General features: G+C 42.7%; 1 protein-coding gene across 2 annotated transcripts in view; it reads right to left on the bottom strand.

Annotated features, from left to right (window-relative positions):
- The window catches only part of REL (REL proto-oncogene, NF-kB subunit), a 40,326-nt gene extending 23,682 nt beyond the window's left edge, over nt 1-16,644 (bottom strand). The window contains exons 1-3 of one of the 2 annotated variants that reach the window (XM_040551441.1): nt 16,467-16,644; nt 4,340-4,482; nt 1,259-1,407 (exon numbers count right to left, since the gene is read on the bottom strand). In XM_040551441.1, coding sequence (XP_040407375.1) covers nt 1,259-1,407; nt 4,340-4,432 — 242 coding nt within the window. In that variant the 5' untranslated portion in view covers nt 4,433-4,482; nt 16,467-16,644. Of the gene's footprint in view, nt 1-1,258; nt 1,408-4,339; nt 4,483-9,412; nt 9,623-16,466 lie in introns of those variants that run through there. The other variant, XM_040551440.1, reaches the window with a different exon arrangement.

A 16,644-nucleotide genomic window follows, 5' to 3' on the forward strand; every position in this document is an offset into this window, starting at 1 on the left:
TTTGCATCTGTAAGAGCAAAAGACCGTACAGCCAGCACGTTATGTGTCACCTGAATACATTTGCTGTGTACATTCATGATCACTTGAGCCCGAGCTGTATGTTGAAGAAATATCTCCACCCTTAGAACTGTTTATTTCACCATCAGGCAATTGTCATCATCAAACAGACTGTGTCTTCAGTTTGTTTCTTTAATAGTGTTCTACTGACTAAACCCACATAAAAATGCAGTGATTTCACTAACATCAACTGAATCACATCAGACTGAGAGCAGTAAGTAAAGCTACTTATACACTGAAATATTTACCTTACTTTCTTCCCAGCTCAGTTATGTTAACCTCATAGCATTAGCCTACTTCCAAATCTACTATGTTGCAAGCTGTGAACCACAAACAGCTTGTCAATTTTAAAATCTCCTCAATGGCAATAATCAGTCTACAGTTGTTGCAGTTTACTCTGCTTTTATTTTATTCTGTTAGACTTGGTAGACTTGCAGGGAACACCACCACATACAATTGTACTTGAAATACTCCTAATAACCCTCTGAACAGCACTGAGAAACACATACTATACGAAGCCTGAATTCTCCTTACTGCCTCCAGAATTAGATCCTTCTCTGGCATGCTTGCTCTACAGAACTAAGCCTGAGCAGAATCTATACTTTTACTCAAAAAAAAAAAAAAAAAAGCAGCCCAAAACAAACAAACAAAACCCCACCAAAATTAACAAACAGCAACAACAGTGACAACTGCCAACACATTTCTAGATGTGTCACAACCACCATCATCTAAATGACGTGATATTCAGTCACTACAAACTTTCTCCACTGGTTTCCAGAAAGTCTAACTAGAGTTCCTGCGGAAGACATGAACTTCCCTAAATCTAGGGAAGCGCTAATTCTAATGTTGTCGTTAACAATTTATCATTTTTGCACACTGAAGGAGAAGAACATCAAGCTCAGGAGTGAGAAGCGCTACTGAACCAGACTGAAAAACAAACAAGTGTGAGAAAGAAAAAGGAGACAGACACTGGGAGAATGAAAGGAAAAGAAGGGCAAACGGGACAAAAGATGAGTGTGTGAAACATTGAAAAAGAAGGAAATACTTCTAAGAGAAAGTTGCCTTATCTGAGACGGATTAGAGGCTTCAGCAAAGACAACACACTAACTGCCCTCTTAATCACTACTCAGGAGTTTTAAAACATAAGATTAGCATATCACTTGCACGATTAATCAAATTCCCAAGCAACACCACTACTCACGACAGGACTCGCCGTTCTGGCCCAAACTCTGCTTCATAGTAGCCATCTCTGCAGTCTTTTCCAACCAGGTCATGAGGGTGTGGCTTGTAGGGTTCATTCTTTGTTACCAATGTAGTTCTTATTTTGACTTTTCCAAAATAATTCAGAATCTACAAAAAGTGAGATATTTTCTAGACTTTAGATATTAGGTCTAGTAAAGTCCCAACATGGAAGAGAAAATACATTTCATCCTAAAATATCCTATGGAAGAAACACCATTGCTAAGAAATTATCCTAGACCATTCAGAATTTTTGTTCAATCTATTTCAGTTCTGTTCATTTCACACTGAAAACCAGCTGTTTGGCAAAACATTTGTGAATTTATTATTCTTTCTTAAAGCATATCTTACCTATTTCAACCCTGTGCAGAAAGCCAAAAGGTAATACGTAAGCTATAGAAACTTAGAACTGAGAGTAAAACAGCTTGTAATGCTGTAAGACCAAACATAACAGGACACATTTCTTTACCATATCTACACTTACAATGAAAGATACAAAATCCTGCCTAGGTGACCACACACAAATGCTTATTAAAAGGACAGGTCTAGCTCCAAAGAGCTAGATACTAGGAAGAAGCTCCTAGAGCTTCAGGGATAACCTTATTACCTGTGCTTGGACCACTAAGTAGCAAATGAAGATCTTAGCAGTTGCAACATGGACATAAGCCCCCATGAAGTCTTTTTTTCTTAATTCTTAGATGAATACTCAGTCTTATGTTCAAGTAGAGGGGCACTGAACTCTCAAGCTCCTACTAGGGGGCCTTCACAGAAGTCATCAGACTAATTCAACACACATCTCTCAGGTGCGTAGAAGTCTTCCCTCATGCTGATGGCTACCAGCGAAGTCAGCAAGGGTTGTGTGGGTGAGTCTAAAAAACAGTTTGGCCTAAATTGTTTGAAGTGTAACAGCTTGAAAGCAAATACAAGATTCACACCGGTACATGTTTGTGCAGAGGCGTGCTCTCCTCCTCCACTTCCCCTGTCCTATAACTAGCTGTTCCTTCCCTCCTTCAGCCCTTTCTTTCCTCCTCCAAGGAGACTCAGGGATCCATCACATGCTTTTCAATCAACACCTCAACCTTTGATTTGACCTATGCTCTTCTAACTTCCACTATCTGTCAGCTTCTTCAGCCTCCAATTAGGCCCCTTTCTTGGCATTCATGTACACCACTGTTTGCTCTTAAATAAAACTTCCATCACTCTTCTGTTTCTTCAAATATTACATCATTTCTCCCTCATTGCACATCTAGTCCCTTGAACTTGAAGCGTGATTGAGCCACTTTGATTCTCCAGTTCCTCCTTGATGTTCATCTCAACCACACCATGAAATTTAATCTCATCCTCATTGAGGTTTCCATCTCTGGAGGGGCCTCCCCCAGCAGCTAATCAGCATTAAAGCCTCCTACAGGCTTCAAGGAGGCAGGAATTCACCTAGAAATCACCTGCTATCAGTATCCATCAGCTCTGTCATTAACAGTCACCTTTAGAAAAGAACAAAATATGCCAGGATTGCACGGTCACCAATCAAGTCCCATCTTCCCTTTGGGTTTTCTGGCTGACTTTCATGTGCATCACAGCACAGGCTAAGAGGAATCGAGGGCTCATACTACCCAGTCAACTTGTGTCCTGACACGGCCTCAGGGTGAGAGTCTGTCAAAGTATTTATTTTTGCCAGCACACACAGAGATCTCGCCAGCTTGTTTGTTCTGCACTTCACCAACTGAACAAGGAACTCTTTTCTGCATTCCTTAACCACCTCTATCACTGTAATAGTAAAAAGGAGTCCTTCTTGTCTGCTTCTTCCTGTAGTAATTCTGCCTTCAGGGCAAGACCAGCTTCCACAGCAGCACAGTTGCTTTACCTAGTAGAGGACCTCTGCTGCTCAGCACATGACCGCCAATACCATCTTTCTCAAACTCTCCCTCCTCCGAAGGAAATTTTATGCCTCAACTTAGAACATTTCATACTTCTCAGATGTCACATCCACTGTATCTGTTCTTTTACTGCTGTGATTCCAGAGACTCCATTTTGGCTCCGCTTTTTTTTTTTCTTCAATATTGCATTATAATAATGTACTTCAAGATGGCAAGTACTCCTTACTTCCCATTTATATTTGAGCTTTCTCTTCTAATCTCATTTCTAAAAGACTTTCTCCAGATTGAAAGAGATCAAGGAAATATTATTAATTTAAACATCAAACAGGAGACCAGAAATTCTTCTATTTTACACTACTAGTCCAGGTCTCTGACATTCCTTTGTCCCAGATACGAAAGCTACTGACCAAGTGCTTCCATTCTACCTCTACTGTCCATGTCTTTGTCCTTGCTTTGATCAAAGCTGTTAGGACTAGTCTGAATCCCTTCATTCTGAATTTCCCAACCTATCCATAATGCAACCACCCAATTAGTTTTCATTGCAGGTGTTCTAACCACATAATTCCCCTTTCTCAGCTCCTTTTTAAATTCTGTACCCCTTCTGACTTCACATACTTCATGGCAGTCTTTTGCAGAGCCCAATCACCAATCCACCAGCTGCAAGGCACTTTCTTACTTTGCTCACTTGTACAAAGTACCTTCTTTCACATTGTGCCCAAAAGCTAGACTAGTCTTGTCAGATTTTGTATGCAGACAACCTCCTTCAAAGCACTCCCAAAATTCATATTACAATCCAAGTAGTTAAAAAAAAAAAGCCCAAATCACAACTAAGAAACCAGAACAAATGTAGACACAGAAAAAGCTAATAACGAATGATTCCCAGACAATGAGTAACTTCAGTGAGTTCCCTCTCTACAGGCACTTTGTTACCAATGACTACACCTTCTTCTTTTCCGCGAAATTGGAACAAAATCTTTAATGACAAAATCTTTAATGAGGAGCAAAGAACTCTTTTTCCACTCTGTTGCAATCACATTTGCAAGCCAAGGAAAGAATAACAGAACATGTAATAAAAAGCATTTTATTTACTGCACCAAGGTCAACACATAGCTACAGCACAATGTAAATACAGGCACTAGTAACTTATGGAGAAAAGTAGTATTTCTTACCTGTATAGAAGGGAATGTCTTGTTGTTTTCAGTACTGTGTTCTCCTGGAATGCTGCCTGCTGATCTTCCCTCACATTTGTATCTGAAACGCATGCCCCTTTGCCTGGGTTGTTCAAATATTTCAATGTAGGGCTCAGGGCCACCTTAAAAAAATAAAACACAACATTTTCAGTTCTACTATACAGTAGAGCTTAAAAAGCAGCAGAAGGAAGGCTATATGCTTAGGTGCTACATGAGGATTAGAAGATCTAGATTCTTTGATTCATATTGCCCACTTTGATCTGCCTTCTTGGACAATATAATTTTTATTTTATTTTAATGTGCATGCACTTGATTGAAGAGGGATGGGAGTGAGTGGGAGAACAGACTTCAAATGAAGTACACAAGTATCAGTGCCATATAAATAACTAACAGGAAGGACTCCCCTCCATCTCACTTAGAACTTAGCTTGTTTTAGCTTTTAGAGACTGTGTGTCTGATGAAAGAGGATTTTATATAATAGAAGACATTATTTCAAGGGGATGGTTGATATTTTTAATAACCACATGCTTTTAGGAATGGTTATTCTCTCAAAGTACAGGTACCATCAGTACTATGTTTGCTTGAATGCCCTCTGAAAGGGAAGAGGTTTCCTCAGAATTGATTGATTTAGTTACTATTATAGTGAAGCAGAAACTATGCAAATTGTGCCAAAAAAAAAAAAAAACTACTGGTTTGAATACCATCGCTGTGGGCTCAGAAAACACCTGATTGCTTGTATTGAATTCTACAACTTGAGCTGCCCACCTCCCACAGGGCCAGCTTTTAGTTGCAGTATCTCTCCAGACCACAAAACCTTACTGAAAGCTACTGGGCAGTCGTCAAAAAGAGTTTTTCAGGAAACATGAGATATAGACAAGAATGAGAAGCAGAACTCCTCAATGGAGGGTTTAGAAAGACATCACCTTACCAAGAGTATCAGTACTTTTAAAGCTATGTCTTATTGCCAAGATAGTTACAAGCTGTGCAATATATCTCACTGAGAACATCAAACAGGATAGTCAATCAAGCAGTGACAATAGTGGGATGGCATGTGAAAAACAAATAGCGGAGGGTAAGTAAATATTGTAGAGGTTGAATCATCGTGGTTCTGCATGATCAGAAGAACATAGCTTATAGAAATGTCTACTGAGCTCTTTGTCATCTTTGTATAATAGCATCCTACTCAGGCAAGGTTTGTGAACATCAGAAACAAACATGACAGGCAACATCCTGTGGCACAGCACTGAAAACAGTGCTTAGACTTCAACATAATAAGCAAAATAGTTATTAAATAGATTGAAAGCATTAAAAGGGTAAAAGATCCCCTACTTCCTTTTGCCCAAGGTCTGTAGTATGTTAGTTTTGGCAAAGAGGTGGATTCCAGTCCTAGCTCCATAATAAATCCTTCTGTTTTGTTGCACCTGTAGTGACCAAGGTATGCCTGCGAACACATGGCTTCAACTTTATGAGTAGGATTTGGTGATAGCACAAGCGATCCTGTGCTGCAGCACTTCATGCCCCACAGTAGGAAAATATATCTTAACATACAGAGTAATTAAGAGAAGTAGAGAATGAAAGGAGAGAACTAAATCTGAGGTGTTTCCTGTCTTACTTGAATGTATGGCACCACAGTGACAGACAGCTGGGGAGCAGCAGCATGTGAAAGCAGCTCTGATGCTGGAGCTGTCTTCAACAGCACGTGTCTTTTCAAAACAGGAATGCTTTTAGAAAAGGCATCATGCGTTTCAGCTCCAAGCTGTATTTGGTGACAAACAGCTGAGAACTACAGTTTAGGACTCTACACGTTCCTTTCTAATGATTTATCAAAACGCACTCTCTCATCTGATCACCTCCCATCTAGAAAATTTTAAATCAGTTTCTGAAAGCCAACCATGAACCGTCACATTAAATAAATGTTAGACACCACTCCAGGTCCAGTTACTTACAAGTATGGTCACTTCACTAGACACTTCCCACAACTCATCTAACCTTCCCTGTAGGTAAGCTTTGCGCTTTTTCTCTGTCTGGAAAATAAACAGGGCCAGCAAAAGGTGGGGCAATGGGAGATAACAACAAGAAGCCTAGAGCTGATGTCAAGCTGGTTTCAGAGGGAGATAGAAGTCTGAGCTCCTCACAAAGCCAGCCCCACACACTACTGTAAGGCTTTTTAACTTTCACACTTAAATTCACATACGTTACTATATTTTTCAGGACAATCCAGTGGACCAGGCAACTTCCACCAGCAGTGAGGAGCAACTGCTGCGTATCAGCCCGCTTCCCATTTCTATGATGCTATGATTTCTGTATCTTCCCATTCTATGATTTCCCTCAGGTAACTGAGGAGAGAAGCATCTCACCTTCCCATTCTACGTAATGCTGCACCGCAAATACAGACGCATATCCATATACTAAATTAAAAATGCATTTTAGATGTTCTAATGACAAAATTGCAGCCAAGTACCTACTAATCATCTTCCTTTGGAGATAGACACGCTTGCGTAGCTGCTAACCAGACGCACAGTACACCCACATACATTACGTATTTGCCCAAACTAGCTGGAGCCTTTCTGTTTCAAATTACTATAGAACAGAATCACTTCAAGTCTTTAATCCTTTCTGCTTTAACCAACAATTGCCCTTCATGGTCTACTAATGCTTGCTTAAGAGGACCTCTTTTTTCTCCCCTATTAACAGCGCTTTATTTTAAAACTCCAGGCTCGATGATCTCTGTGGGACTGTGGTTGAAACAAGTACCATTGAAGGCAAACCCACTGCTCAACAGCAGGTGTGTTTGTGGGAAAGTAAAGCCCAGCGACACCATAGCCTCCAGAGATTAAACATTAAACTTCATTTTATCTTGGTTCTCACTCTCTCCATTTAAGAATCACATAATCATCTCTCCCGTGATTTTCACTGTCATCGTGTTCTGCGCAGGGAGGAAATGCACACAAGTGTTTGTGTGAACTAGAGGTATTATCAGCACTCTGCAGTGAAGTGGAGGTCTGTTCAGCGTTCCCTATTTCTGTAAATGAGCAACATGCTTGTGAAGTGGCCTGGTTTAACTCTTTCACAACCTACACTCACACAGAGAGGTCTGTCAGTTCCCACGCGGGGCTACAGACCTGTCCTTTTCAGCGTTGGTCAGACCAAAATGAGCCACGTCTAAGAACTCTCACCAATTTTGAAAGAGAAATATATAAGGCTACCCACATTACCTACACATTTGTTTCCTCCATGCTCTGAATACTCCACTAAATAACTTTAAAGGAAATATAGGAAACCAACCATCGCAACTACATCAGCAGAGAAAATAAGCCAGTAAGAGCCCAGCCAACTTACACTCACGTTCAACAACAGAAGGTTGTTTTATTCCAACCTGTTCCAAGCAATACAAAAAGGAACAAAAGACAACCCCCCAAAATCGAAGCATTTCCATCAGACTCCTCCCTGATGAAAAACCTGGGACAATTTTAAGTTTTAACGTGGCTCGTGCCATTCAGAAGGAAGGTGTCAGTGACACACTGCCACCAGAGGGACAACAGGATCACGGTCTCATGGGTGTCTTGCTCCTCTGCCTAAAGGAATGGGGCTCTGGAGGGACCATGTAATCTGTGATTTTCTAGGAGTGTGAACGTACTCTCCAGCGATCAGAGAGCATGAAAGCAAAGTAGCTGCGGGTCTTCGTGGAAGATGTGAAAGTATCACCGAAACTCTTACAATCTCAGGTGACTGCGGCGAAACACAGATGCAAGGGTTGCCCTTCAACTTTGGTATCGCTGCTCTGCACATATTACTGGTGACCTTATGTCCTCCACAGTGACAGCCCTTTCTGAAAAGCAAGGGCAGACAACCTGTATACTTACAGCCTCTTGCAACAGTTTAGGCAAAAAGACACGATGGTGGAAGATTTGTTACAGAACAATCTGGCTCAATCAGAGCACAAACAGCTTGTTATTTCAGAAAGCGATAACCTACACAGGAATCCAGAAACTGCACAGATTCTAGCAGAGACAAAACTACTCACAAACTTCCTCTTTGCCATCGTGTGACATTACAGAACAGCAACCAAAAGAAAAAAAAAAAAAAAACAACTATAAAAGCCAGCTAGTACCAGGAAGTTATGAACTTCCCCTACTGAAAAATTCCTTATCTGGTTCCTAATTACATTGAAAATATATTCTAGATAAGAAAAAGTGCTAGCTCCTGCTTTGGTTTAGACGCTGTAAAAGAGAGTGTAACATTTAACAGAGAGCCTCCGTGCAAACCCGCTCGTTTTCTCTCTGTTGATAGCAGCTACACACACTTGACAGGAGTGAAAACGTACAGTCAGTGAGGGCTAACAGGGTCTGAATGCTGAGGCCACGGACCAGCTTTCCCCTGAAGCGCCGCTCTAATTAACGCCACCCAGGCTGACGCTGCTTTCTTCTCAAATCCCTAAGAAAAGTAGCTACGAGACGCCTTCTGAAGGGATGACAAATTCGTTTTAATTTAGTCTAAAGAAACTTAATTGTGCTTTTTGATGTAATTACTCAATACAAGATCCCTTATCTGCATTACTTTGCATTTATGACGCCTCTGGTTCTCAGGGCTAAGTTCCCATGTAGCAGGGCCCTGCTGAGCATCGCACTCTGGCCTACCGACGTCCGTGCCCCAGACACAAGCCCCACAGGCTTATTTCACGCCTGAACTTTTTCACGACGCACTTTTAAGACTTTCAAGGTCCCTCCTGAGCTATAACGGCCTCACAAGACCTTGTTGCCGCCGACCCAAACATCCCCGCAACGTTTCTTCATCAACCTTTTCCCTAACCCTACTTAAGGAGCTACGCAGACACGGGTTTGATACCAAAACCAGCTGTAGGGCCGGCGGCCTAGGAGCCCGGTGCCCCGTTTTTGGGGCCGTTAACCCCCTGCCCGCAGCCAGCTCCCCAGGCAGGGCCGTGCCGGAGCAGCCGGGCGGGCAGCAGGGCTGAGGCGCTCGCTCCCTTCCCCGGCCTCTCCCCGCCGGGCCCCCCCCTGCGCCGCCGCCCCGCGGCCCCCCAGCCCCGCTCACCGGCCATCCTGACGGCTCCGCTCCGGCCCCCCTCTGCCTGCCTGCCTGTCGTCGGTCTGTCTGTCGGGCCGGCCAGACGCCCGGCTGCGTGCTGTGCAGAGCCGAGCCGAGCCGAGCCGCGCCCCGTTCGCCGCCCTTTTCAGGGGGAATTTCCCGGCCGGGCTCGGCACCGCCCCCGCCCCGCCGCCCGCCCCCGCGGCACCCGGCCCCGCCCGGCCCCTCAGCCCCAGGGGACCCAAAGACCCGGCCCCACAGCCCGGGGGGAACCAAAACCCCGACCCCACAGTCCAGGAGGGACCCCAAAACCCCAGCCCTTTATTTTAAGGGGCTGTATACGAATTTAGAACCTATATGCAGTTCTGTAATCTGCAGCTCCGTGAGTAACCCAGGCTGCTACGCAGAAGGCACCCAACGCTTCTCAGTGCTCCTGATCTCTGCTCTACAGCAACTCAACAGCATCTTTCTTCATAGCTTTAGTTTTGCCCCTTCATTGTCCCTCAGTTAAATTAATGTTCACACATTGGCGTCTGAATAGATGCATTATCAGGGTGGAGTGTAGGAAGTGAGGCCCTGAAGAAGCTCTACAGCTTAGGAGCTTATACATACCATATATATATATATAAAAGCTTATAGAGAGATTATATAAAGCTTGATATATACATTATCTATAAGCTGTATATACAGCTTGAGATGCTTATAAAATCCTGTGAAGAACAGCACACAACACACAGTCATGGCGTTGTTAAAAGCAGGATTTGTTATGCCCCTAACACGTTTACAACCAAAATAAGAACTGAAGAATCCTATGGGGAGACACAGGATAACCTACACACCTATGATGTTAGCTCTAAAGATTAAAAGGGAGAACGGACACACAATTATATTTAGGTAGTATGCTGAAATAATTCTATGTTTATGGGTTAGTTTTGTGCCAGAACATGATTTTTCATCTTCTTTCCCACAAAAAAAAAATCACTGTTAACATGAAAGATACAAACCACTGCCCTAAAACTATGAGAAATCAGGACTAGGTCTTCATCTTCAGGGATTCTTGGATTCCCTATGATTGATGATGCAAAATCAAGCAGGAAAGTGGTTGTAATATTTTAAATCAAGCTCAATTTTACCTACACATACACACACACACAACCCCCAAAGCATACACCACCAGAGACCTCAAACAACATTCCTCACATTGGTCACTGGGATTGAGGTGAGGGGGATACTTTCCTCTTGCATATTCAGCAAGGTGCTTAGAAGATGCCAGCGAGCTGGGACACTAACACAGGAGGGTGCTCAGAGCTCTGTCTCAGTGTTCGTGCTGCCCTATTGTAAAAGCAATAGCAAAGCAAGAAGCAAAAGCCCACAACCTGGACTTCTCCCCGCTAAGTGCCTGCATCCAAATGCATCAGGCCCATGAAGATCTAACTACCAGGAGTTGCTTCAGTTTTTGAATTCAGACCTGGCTGTGACACACCAGGTTTGGGAAGCCTCCGTTCATAAAGCTGAACAGCTGGAACAATGCTCCCACTGAGAGTGTACACATCCTTGTGGGTCATAGGAGTGATCTGGACAGGATTTTGAAAAGGAAAGGGAGGGGTATGGGGTATGAGCACACTGCTCACAGCTAGCTGAATTTAAAAGCCCAGGGAGGTCAGTACCCGGGAGCTAGAGCATGGATTGGGGTTCTGGTTTATTATGCAGAGCCAGTTGGCAGCGCAGGCATACGAAGAGACTAAATATTTTTCCTTTCTTATATTCAGCCCAGTTTGCTACATCTCAGACAGTAAGCTGCAGCCTTCAGGAAGAACAAACATAGGTGCTTCCCTAACTACTCTTACATCTCTGGCTCCTGCCTACTTCTCCAGCCCGTGACACTGCTGAATAGGCACAGACTGAGGCACCTGGGGAACTGTGGCTCAGAACAAAAGTGTCTACTCATTTCTTCTTAAGGAAAATGTTAGAGTATGGTACACAGTCTAAGCTGATGTGAAATTAAGGGCAATATTCCAGGCAATATGACTATCTGTTATGAGTAAAACACCAATAAAAATTCCATATTTTTCCCCAGTTCTTTTGAACTGCAACTGTTAGGGCCTGTAGGAACAGGCTACTCAAAGATAAACCTTAAGACTGTATTTTAGAAATTAAGGAAATGTCTAACATACACACTAGTGTCTACGGTACAAACTGTGGCTTGAATTTTTTATTTTTAAAGTTGAGAGAGGTACATTTCATACAGCATCCAAAAAACTTTAATTCTATCCCTACTCTTTCCCTAAAGTGAAAATAGCCTTTAATGAAACCATAGGAAGTGGTTCTCTCTGTAAGATCCACGAACCTATCATCTGAATACATAGTAGATGAGATTTGTCTCAAGAAGTCACTGAACAAAGTGACCAGAGAAAGGACAGGGTGAATGAAATCAACATCTTCTTGCCCGTTTTTCTCTCTCCAGTATAGCTGTAAGTAGATGCATAGGGAAGAACACAATACCAGGCAAAAATGAACCCTTAGTCTAACCCAGCACAGCTGTTTTGTAATATGCTTATGTTCCTAAACTAGGGGAAAGTTCTACAGCAAGAGAAGCTTTTGATGCTACAAGGCAAAATCCTAACCAAATTAATAGGAAGCCCTACTCAAAAGTCATGAAAGTATATAGACAGATCCCTCTGTTCCTGTGACCACCCCATATGCAGTTTTTTTTCTGCCTCAATATAAGTTTACAGCACAGGAATCACCCCATGAGAGTGATGTGAACTAGAGCATTGCAGTATAGTACTGGCAATTACAGAAACCTGGTCAGCAACTGACATGAAGTGTAGGAACATGTCATAACTTTGGGCATATGCAGATCTTCGCAAAGAGGACGGAATTCCCCTCCTGTAACATTGCATAACAAAAGCCAGGTGCATCACTATTATTTTTGTCAGCTGGCTTTGGCTATAGCCAGAGGCAAGATACCAGAATTCTTAGACCAGTTTGATCCAGTACTTCACTTCCTGTCTTCCAGTTAAAGCAAGTGTTTTAAGATCCCACTTTTCTCCAATTATCAGGTCCAAAGACAAGTCCTCCCTTGTGCTTTTCACTGGCTGCCATGCTAGCACTGTGAACACCGAGGTTGCTGGAAGAAATCTTCTTGCTTAGATTCCTTGCTCTGGCAGAGAACATCACAGGGCAGCAACAAGAGAAAAGGACAGGGTGGAGGAAAAACCAACTCAACCTATTCCTATAGCAAAGGACAACAGGGTGTTTGACATGGTATTTGTCAAGCCTAGGATGATGGCTCTTCAGTGGTGCTTAGCACGGGCATTGCCCAATAAAGTCTGCTAAAGCCTGCTGTGGTATGAAAGCAGCATAAGGCAAACTGTTAAGTCTTTATTTCCTGTTCCCAGCTATCTGACTGAGATCAAAGATAAGCCACTTGTCACTGGCCTGATTAAGCAGCCAAGCAGGCATTAAGGTACTAGGAGAACCTTGTTCTAGAACTAAGATACACTGTACTACGAATAAAAATAAGATTATTTTTTTTTAATCACTTCTCTCCTTATGGAAGGAAGTTAGAAGTTCTGTTTTCTAGCCCATTGCATTTCAGGTCTCACACACTCCCCTGATGAGCAATTTCCAATCCCCTGTGCCTTAAGAAAAGCTTCTGTTTGAAGTAATGTTTTTTTGTTTGTTTTTAATCTCAAAAGCCTTTTATTTAAACACTAGCAGACCTTTTGAAAGTTAAAGCTTTTGTGGTTATTGGTCCTGCCGAGGAAGGTTCTAACACAGGAGCCATTCCAAGAAAAGTCCTGGCTTCCAGATTAATGATAAACTCACAGGTTGTTCAAGCTCTTCTGCTGGAGCATTCCTGTACCATGCTTTGAGTTTGACACAGAACAATGCTACCGTGCCTCCTCTCAAAACAGGGTGGAGAGAAAGGAAATGCTACAAGGGAAAGGTTGGTCTTGTGGATAAGGCACAAGGCTGTGATTCAGGAGACTGGAATCTGGCTCTTGGCAAGTCAGCCTTTCTACTCTTAGGCAAGTTGTTTAATTCTCTGAGCCTCAACTTCCCCAACAGAAAACAGGAGACACTTCCTTGCTCCTACCCTCTATCTCATACACTTATGATGCAACTTCAAGGGGTGAACTACTGATTGTAGGCAAGCACCGAGCACAATTTGGCTTCAGTTCCATCAACACTTTGGACTGTGCTGGTATCAGAAAAACAGTCCTCACTCCTCCCCCTCCCCCTTCTCTCTTTACCTCCAGGCAACTCATCCATGTGTGCTCTTATGCTGTTGCAAGCACTTATTTGACCATACGGGAAGCTTGCTTAAAAATAACCCGGGGGAAATAAAAAGATTGTCTATGGAACTGGCTCAGTAACAACTGGACCAGCAAAAAAACAATCACAGAAATGACTGTGCCAGCAAAAAGGAATGGGGTGGCACCAAGGCTGGCCTTGAAACAAGATAGAGATGTGAGCTTTAGCGCTAGCTTCCTGACAGAGTGCTAGCTTCACAGAACAATGTATCCTTTGCTTGGGAAATTGATAAACCCCTCTGAAACTTCTTACTCACAATCCTTCTTTCCCAGAATTAGCTTTCAGAGCACAAGTTTTCAGGCACCTTCTCCCCCAACCCTCTGAAGTGTTTCCTATTCCTTTCTCCCCATCATAATGATGAGAACATGTATTACAAGTTGGGAGTTTCTGTGGGGTAGTAATAAAGAAAAACCTCTCCCGTTCGTTTGCAAGTAAAGGAAAAAAAGAGGAATGCTTTCTTCCTCCAGTGTGCTACATAAAAGCCTTAAGTTACAGTGAAGATGATCGAGTGGCCTCTGAAATGGACAGTCCTACTGCAGACTACTTCGTGCCACAATTAGGATTCATCTGATGCAGTAGTACTGTAGTGAGGGGGCTTAGGGAAGAGATGAGCTCAGACTAAGCACAAGGAGCCAAATTAGCAGAAAAGAACCTTTTTCTGCCCAGAAGGAATTTTTTTCAAATAGATTAGCTCCCTTAGTCAGGTTACTATTGCTGGTGCAATGAGAAGCAATGGAATGACTCTAGCTACAGACACAAAAAATAAGGAGGCAGGAAGGAGGATGGGAATCGTCCCTTTGGCAGCAAGAGGCTATTATATTACCTCAGTCATAACATGAAAACCACATACCAAGAAAAAATAGGCAACATACGCTCATATTAATTCTCCTGCTCCCCCAAACCCCACCATATACCCGCCAGCCTTTAAGCACGGGATCCACCTACAGCGGATAACAATCACTCAACCAAAATTTTATTACAAGCCTTCCCTTTTTCCTCAGGGCTTGCAAGGAGTGTAGGCTACCTAGCATCAGTTTCAGAAGGCCAAATCTGCAGCCAGAATAAGAAAAGTGCATATTGTTTCAGTACAGCCCCCCTAGATACATCTCCTTTTAATTTGAAGTCCTACATGCTTTATTTTTAAGTGTTTTAAGCCCAATGACTCACGCATTGTATACAACCAGGACTCACAGAAAGTGACAACATTCTGAACATAAACTCGTAACATCTCTTGGAAGTAAATTTATGCATAAAGTCCTCCTACTTATGCAAAACGTATTTACAATCAGTCTGTAGATTGGCCAGCTACTCATCTTATTTGGACGTGCACTAGCCCCTTTTACAAATGGCCCGGGGCTGTGTCATACTGCCACCTCCCCATGCAAAGTCTTACCGTCAGTAGCTATGAGTAAGCCACAGTCAGCACCGCTGCTTCACCCCATTTGAATAGTCAGTCTCAACAGTGCCTGTATGGACTTTGTATGTGCACGTACATCCAAATTACTAGCATGCTGCAATAAAGTAAAATTTATATTTACTGAAAGGCCAGCATTCTAGTAAGGCTACACTTTTTATCTGAGCTTTCTAAGCCACAATGCTGAAGCCCCTTGTGCTCTGGCACAGAGCAGCGATGGGTTCTGCTGTTTGTGTTCTTCATTTGACAGTTGCTACATGACTCGTTAATTTTGCTTTTAGGACATTTAGGAAAGAGTTCTACATCTTTTGTGTAATCAACATAGTGGTTAGCCTCTCTCATATCAAATACATGGCTGTAAGTACCAGTTTATCTGCATAGCAATTCCACTCACAAATGTTAATATTGATAAAAACAACATCCTCAGGCTTTTCAGGCTGAAGCATTATTGTGCTTTAGGTATAGTAACTGTGTAAGCCACCACACAACTCAGCATTTTCAGATTTTTTAGATGCCTGGAAGAAGTAGTTTCTTCTATGTGAGTAGAAAATGTACTTATCAATCTTTTGACTTATTTTTGATTAAAAGGAGCAATAAGCCAGGGAAAACAAAAATTTGAAACATCTTTTTTTTAATCAATACGTATTGTGCGACAGAACTAAGATTCTTTGCCCCATGCAGTAAAAAAAAAAGACAGACACATAGCCTGTTGAATGGAAACAACACAAACAAATGAAGGGAAAACTGGGACCACAAGCTTCTTCTGCCATCTAATTGCAGGAACTAAAGGAACAGGTCTTCCTGCTCCAAGAAAGTTGAAAAAAGTTTGAAAGAAGTGAGAAAAACTGCTTAATGCAAAAGTTCCTTAACACGCAGGTGTAGAAAGGATGAATTGTGTACTAGAGCCACTGATGCCCTAGCTCCACCTCTGATCAATCTCCACTGAGACTCTGGGGTGCAAAGGCAGTGCTGAAGATCAACTTCTTGAATTATCTGTTTCAAGAGGTCTGAGACATGTTGCTGCTTGCCCAAGTTTTCCTTCGCCTATGCCTAAGCAATTACAAGATAAGCACTACAACTTCCCATATTAACAAACAGAAATTAAGGGTGGGGGTGTTAGGAATATGAAGCATCTGCTTCTTGTTTTGCTGGCCTTACTCCTTGCCATCACAACAGCTCGTCCTTTAAGGACCTACAGGCCACTCCCCAGCGACCATGAGTAACAGTTGGGTTTGCGGTGTCTCGATGAAATGCCCCCTCGTGGTCACTGTAAAGATTTCCTGAAAGGGTGTGCAAACTGTTGTGTTCCCTGTAAATTTCACTTACTCTGCTTCTGACAGTGTCATACTCGTGTGGTTTCATGCTTCTTCCAGCGCGAGGATAAAGATCTTGGTGCATAAAGCAGAGAGCTTCAGTCTCTGTAGTCTCTCGTCTAAGAAAGGTAGCCAAAGACAGCTGACAGTGCCTCTTCCAGGAGTTTCCATTAGAGGAAGCCTGCATAAAT

This window comes from Cygnus olor, chromosome 3 (genome assembly GCF_009769625.2).
Source record: "Cygnus olor isolate bCygOlo1 chromosome 3, bCygOlo1.pri.v2, whole genome shotgun sequence".
NCBI classification, from domain to species: Eukaryota; Metazoa; Chordata; class Aves; order Anseriformes; family Anatidae; genus Cygnus; species Cygnus olor.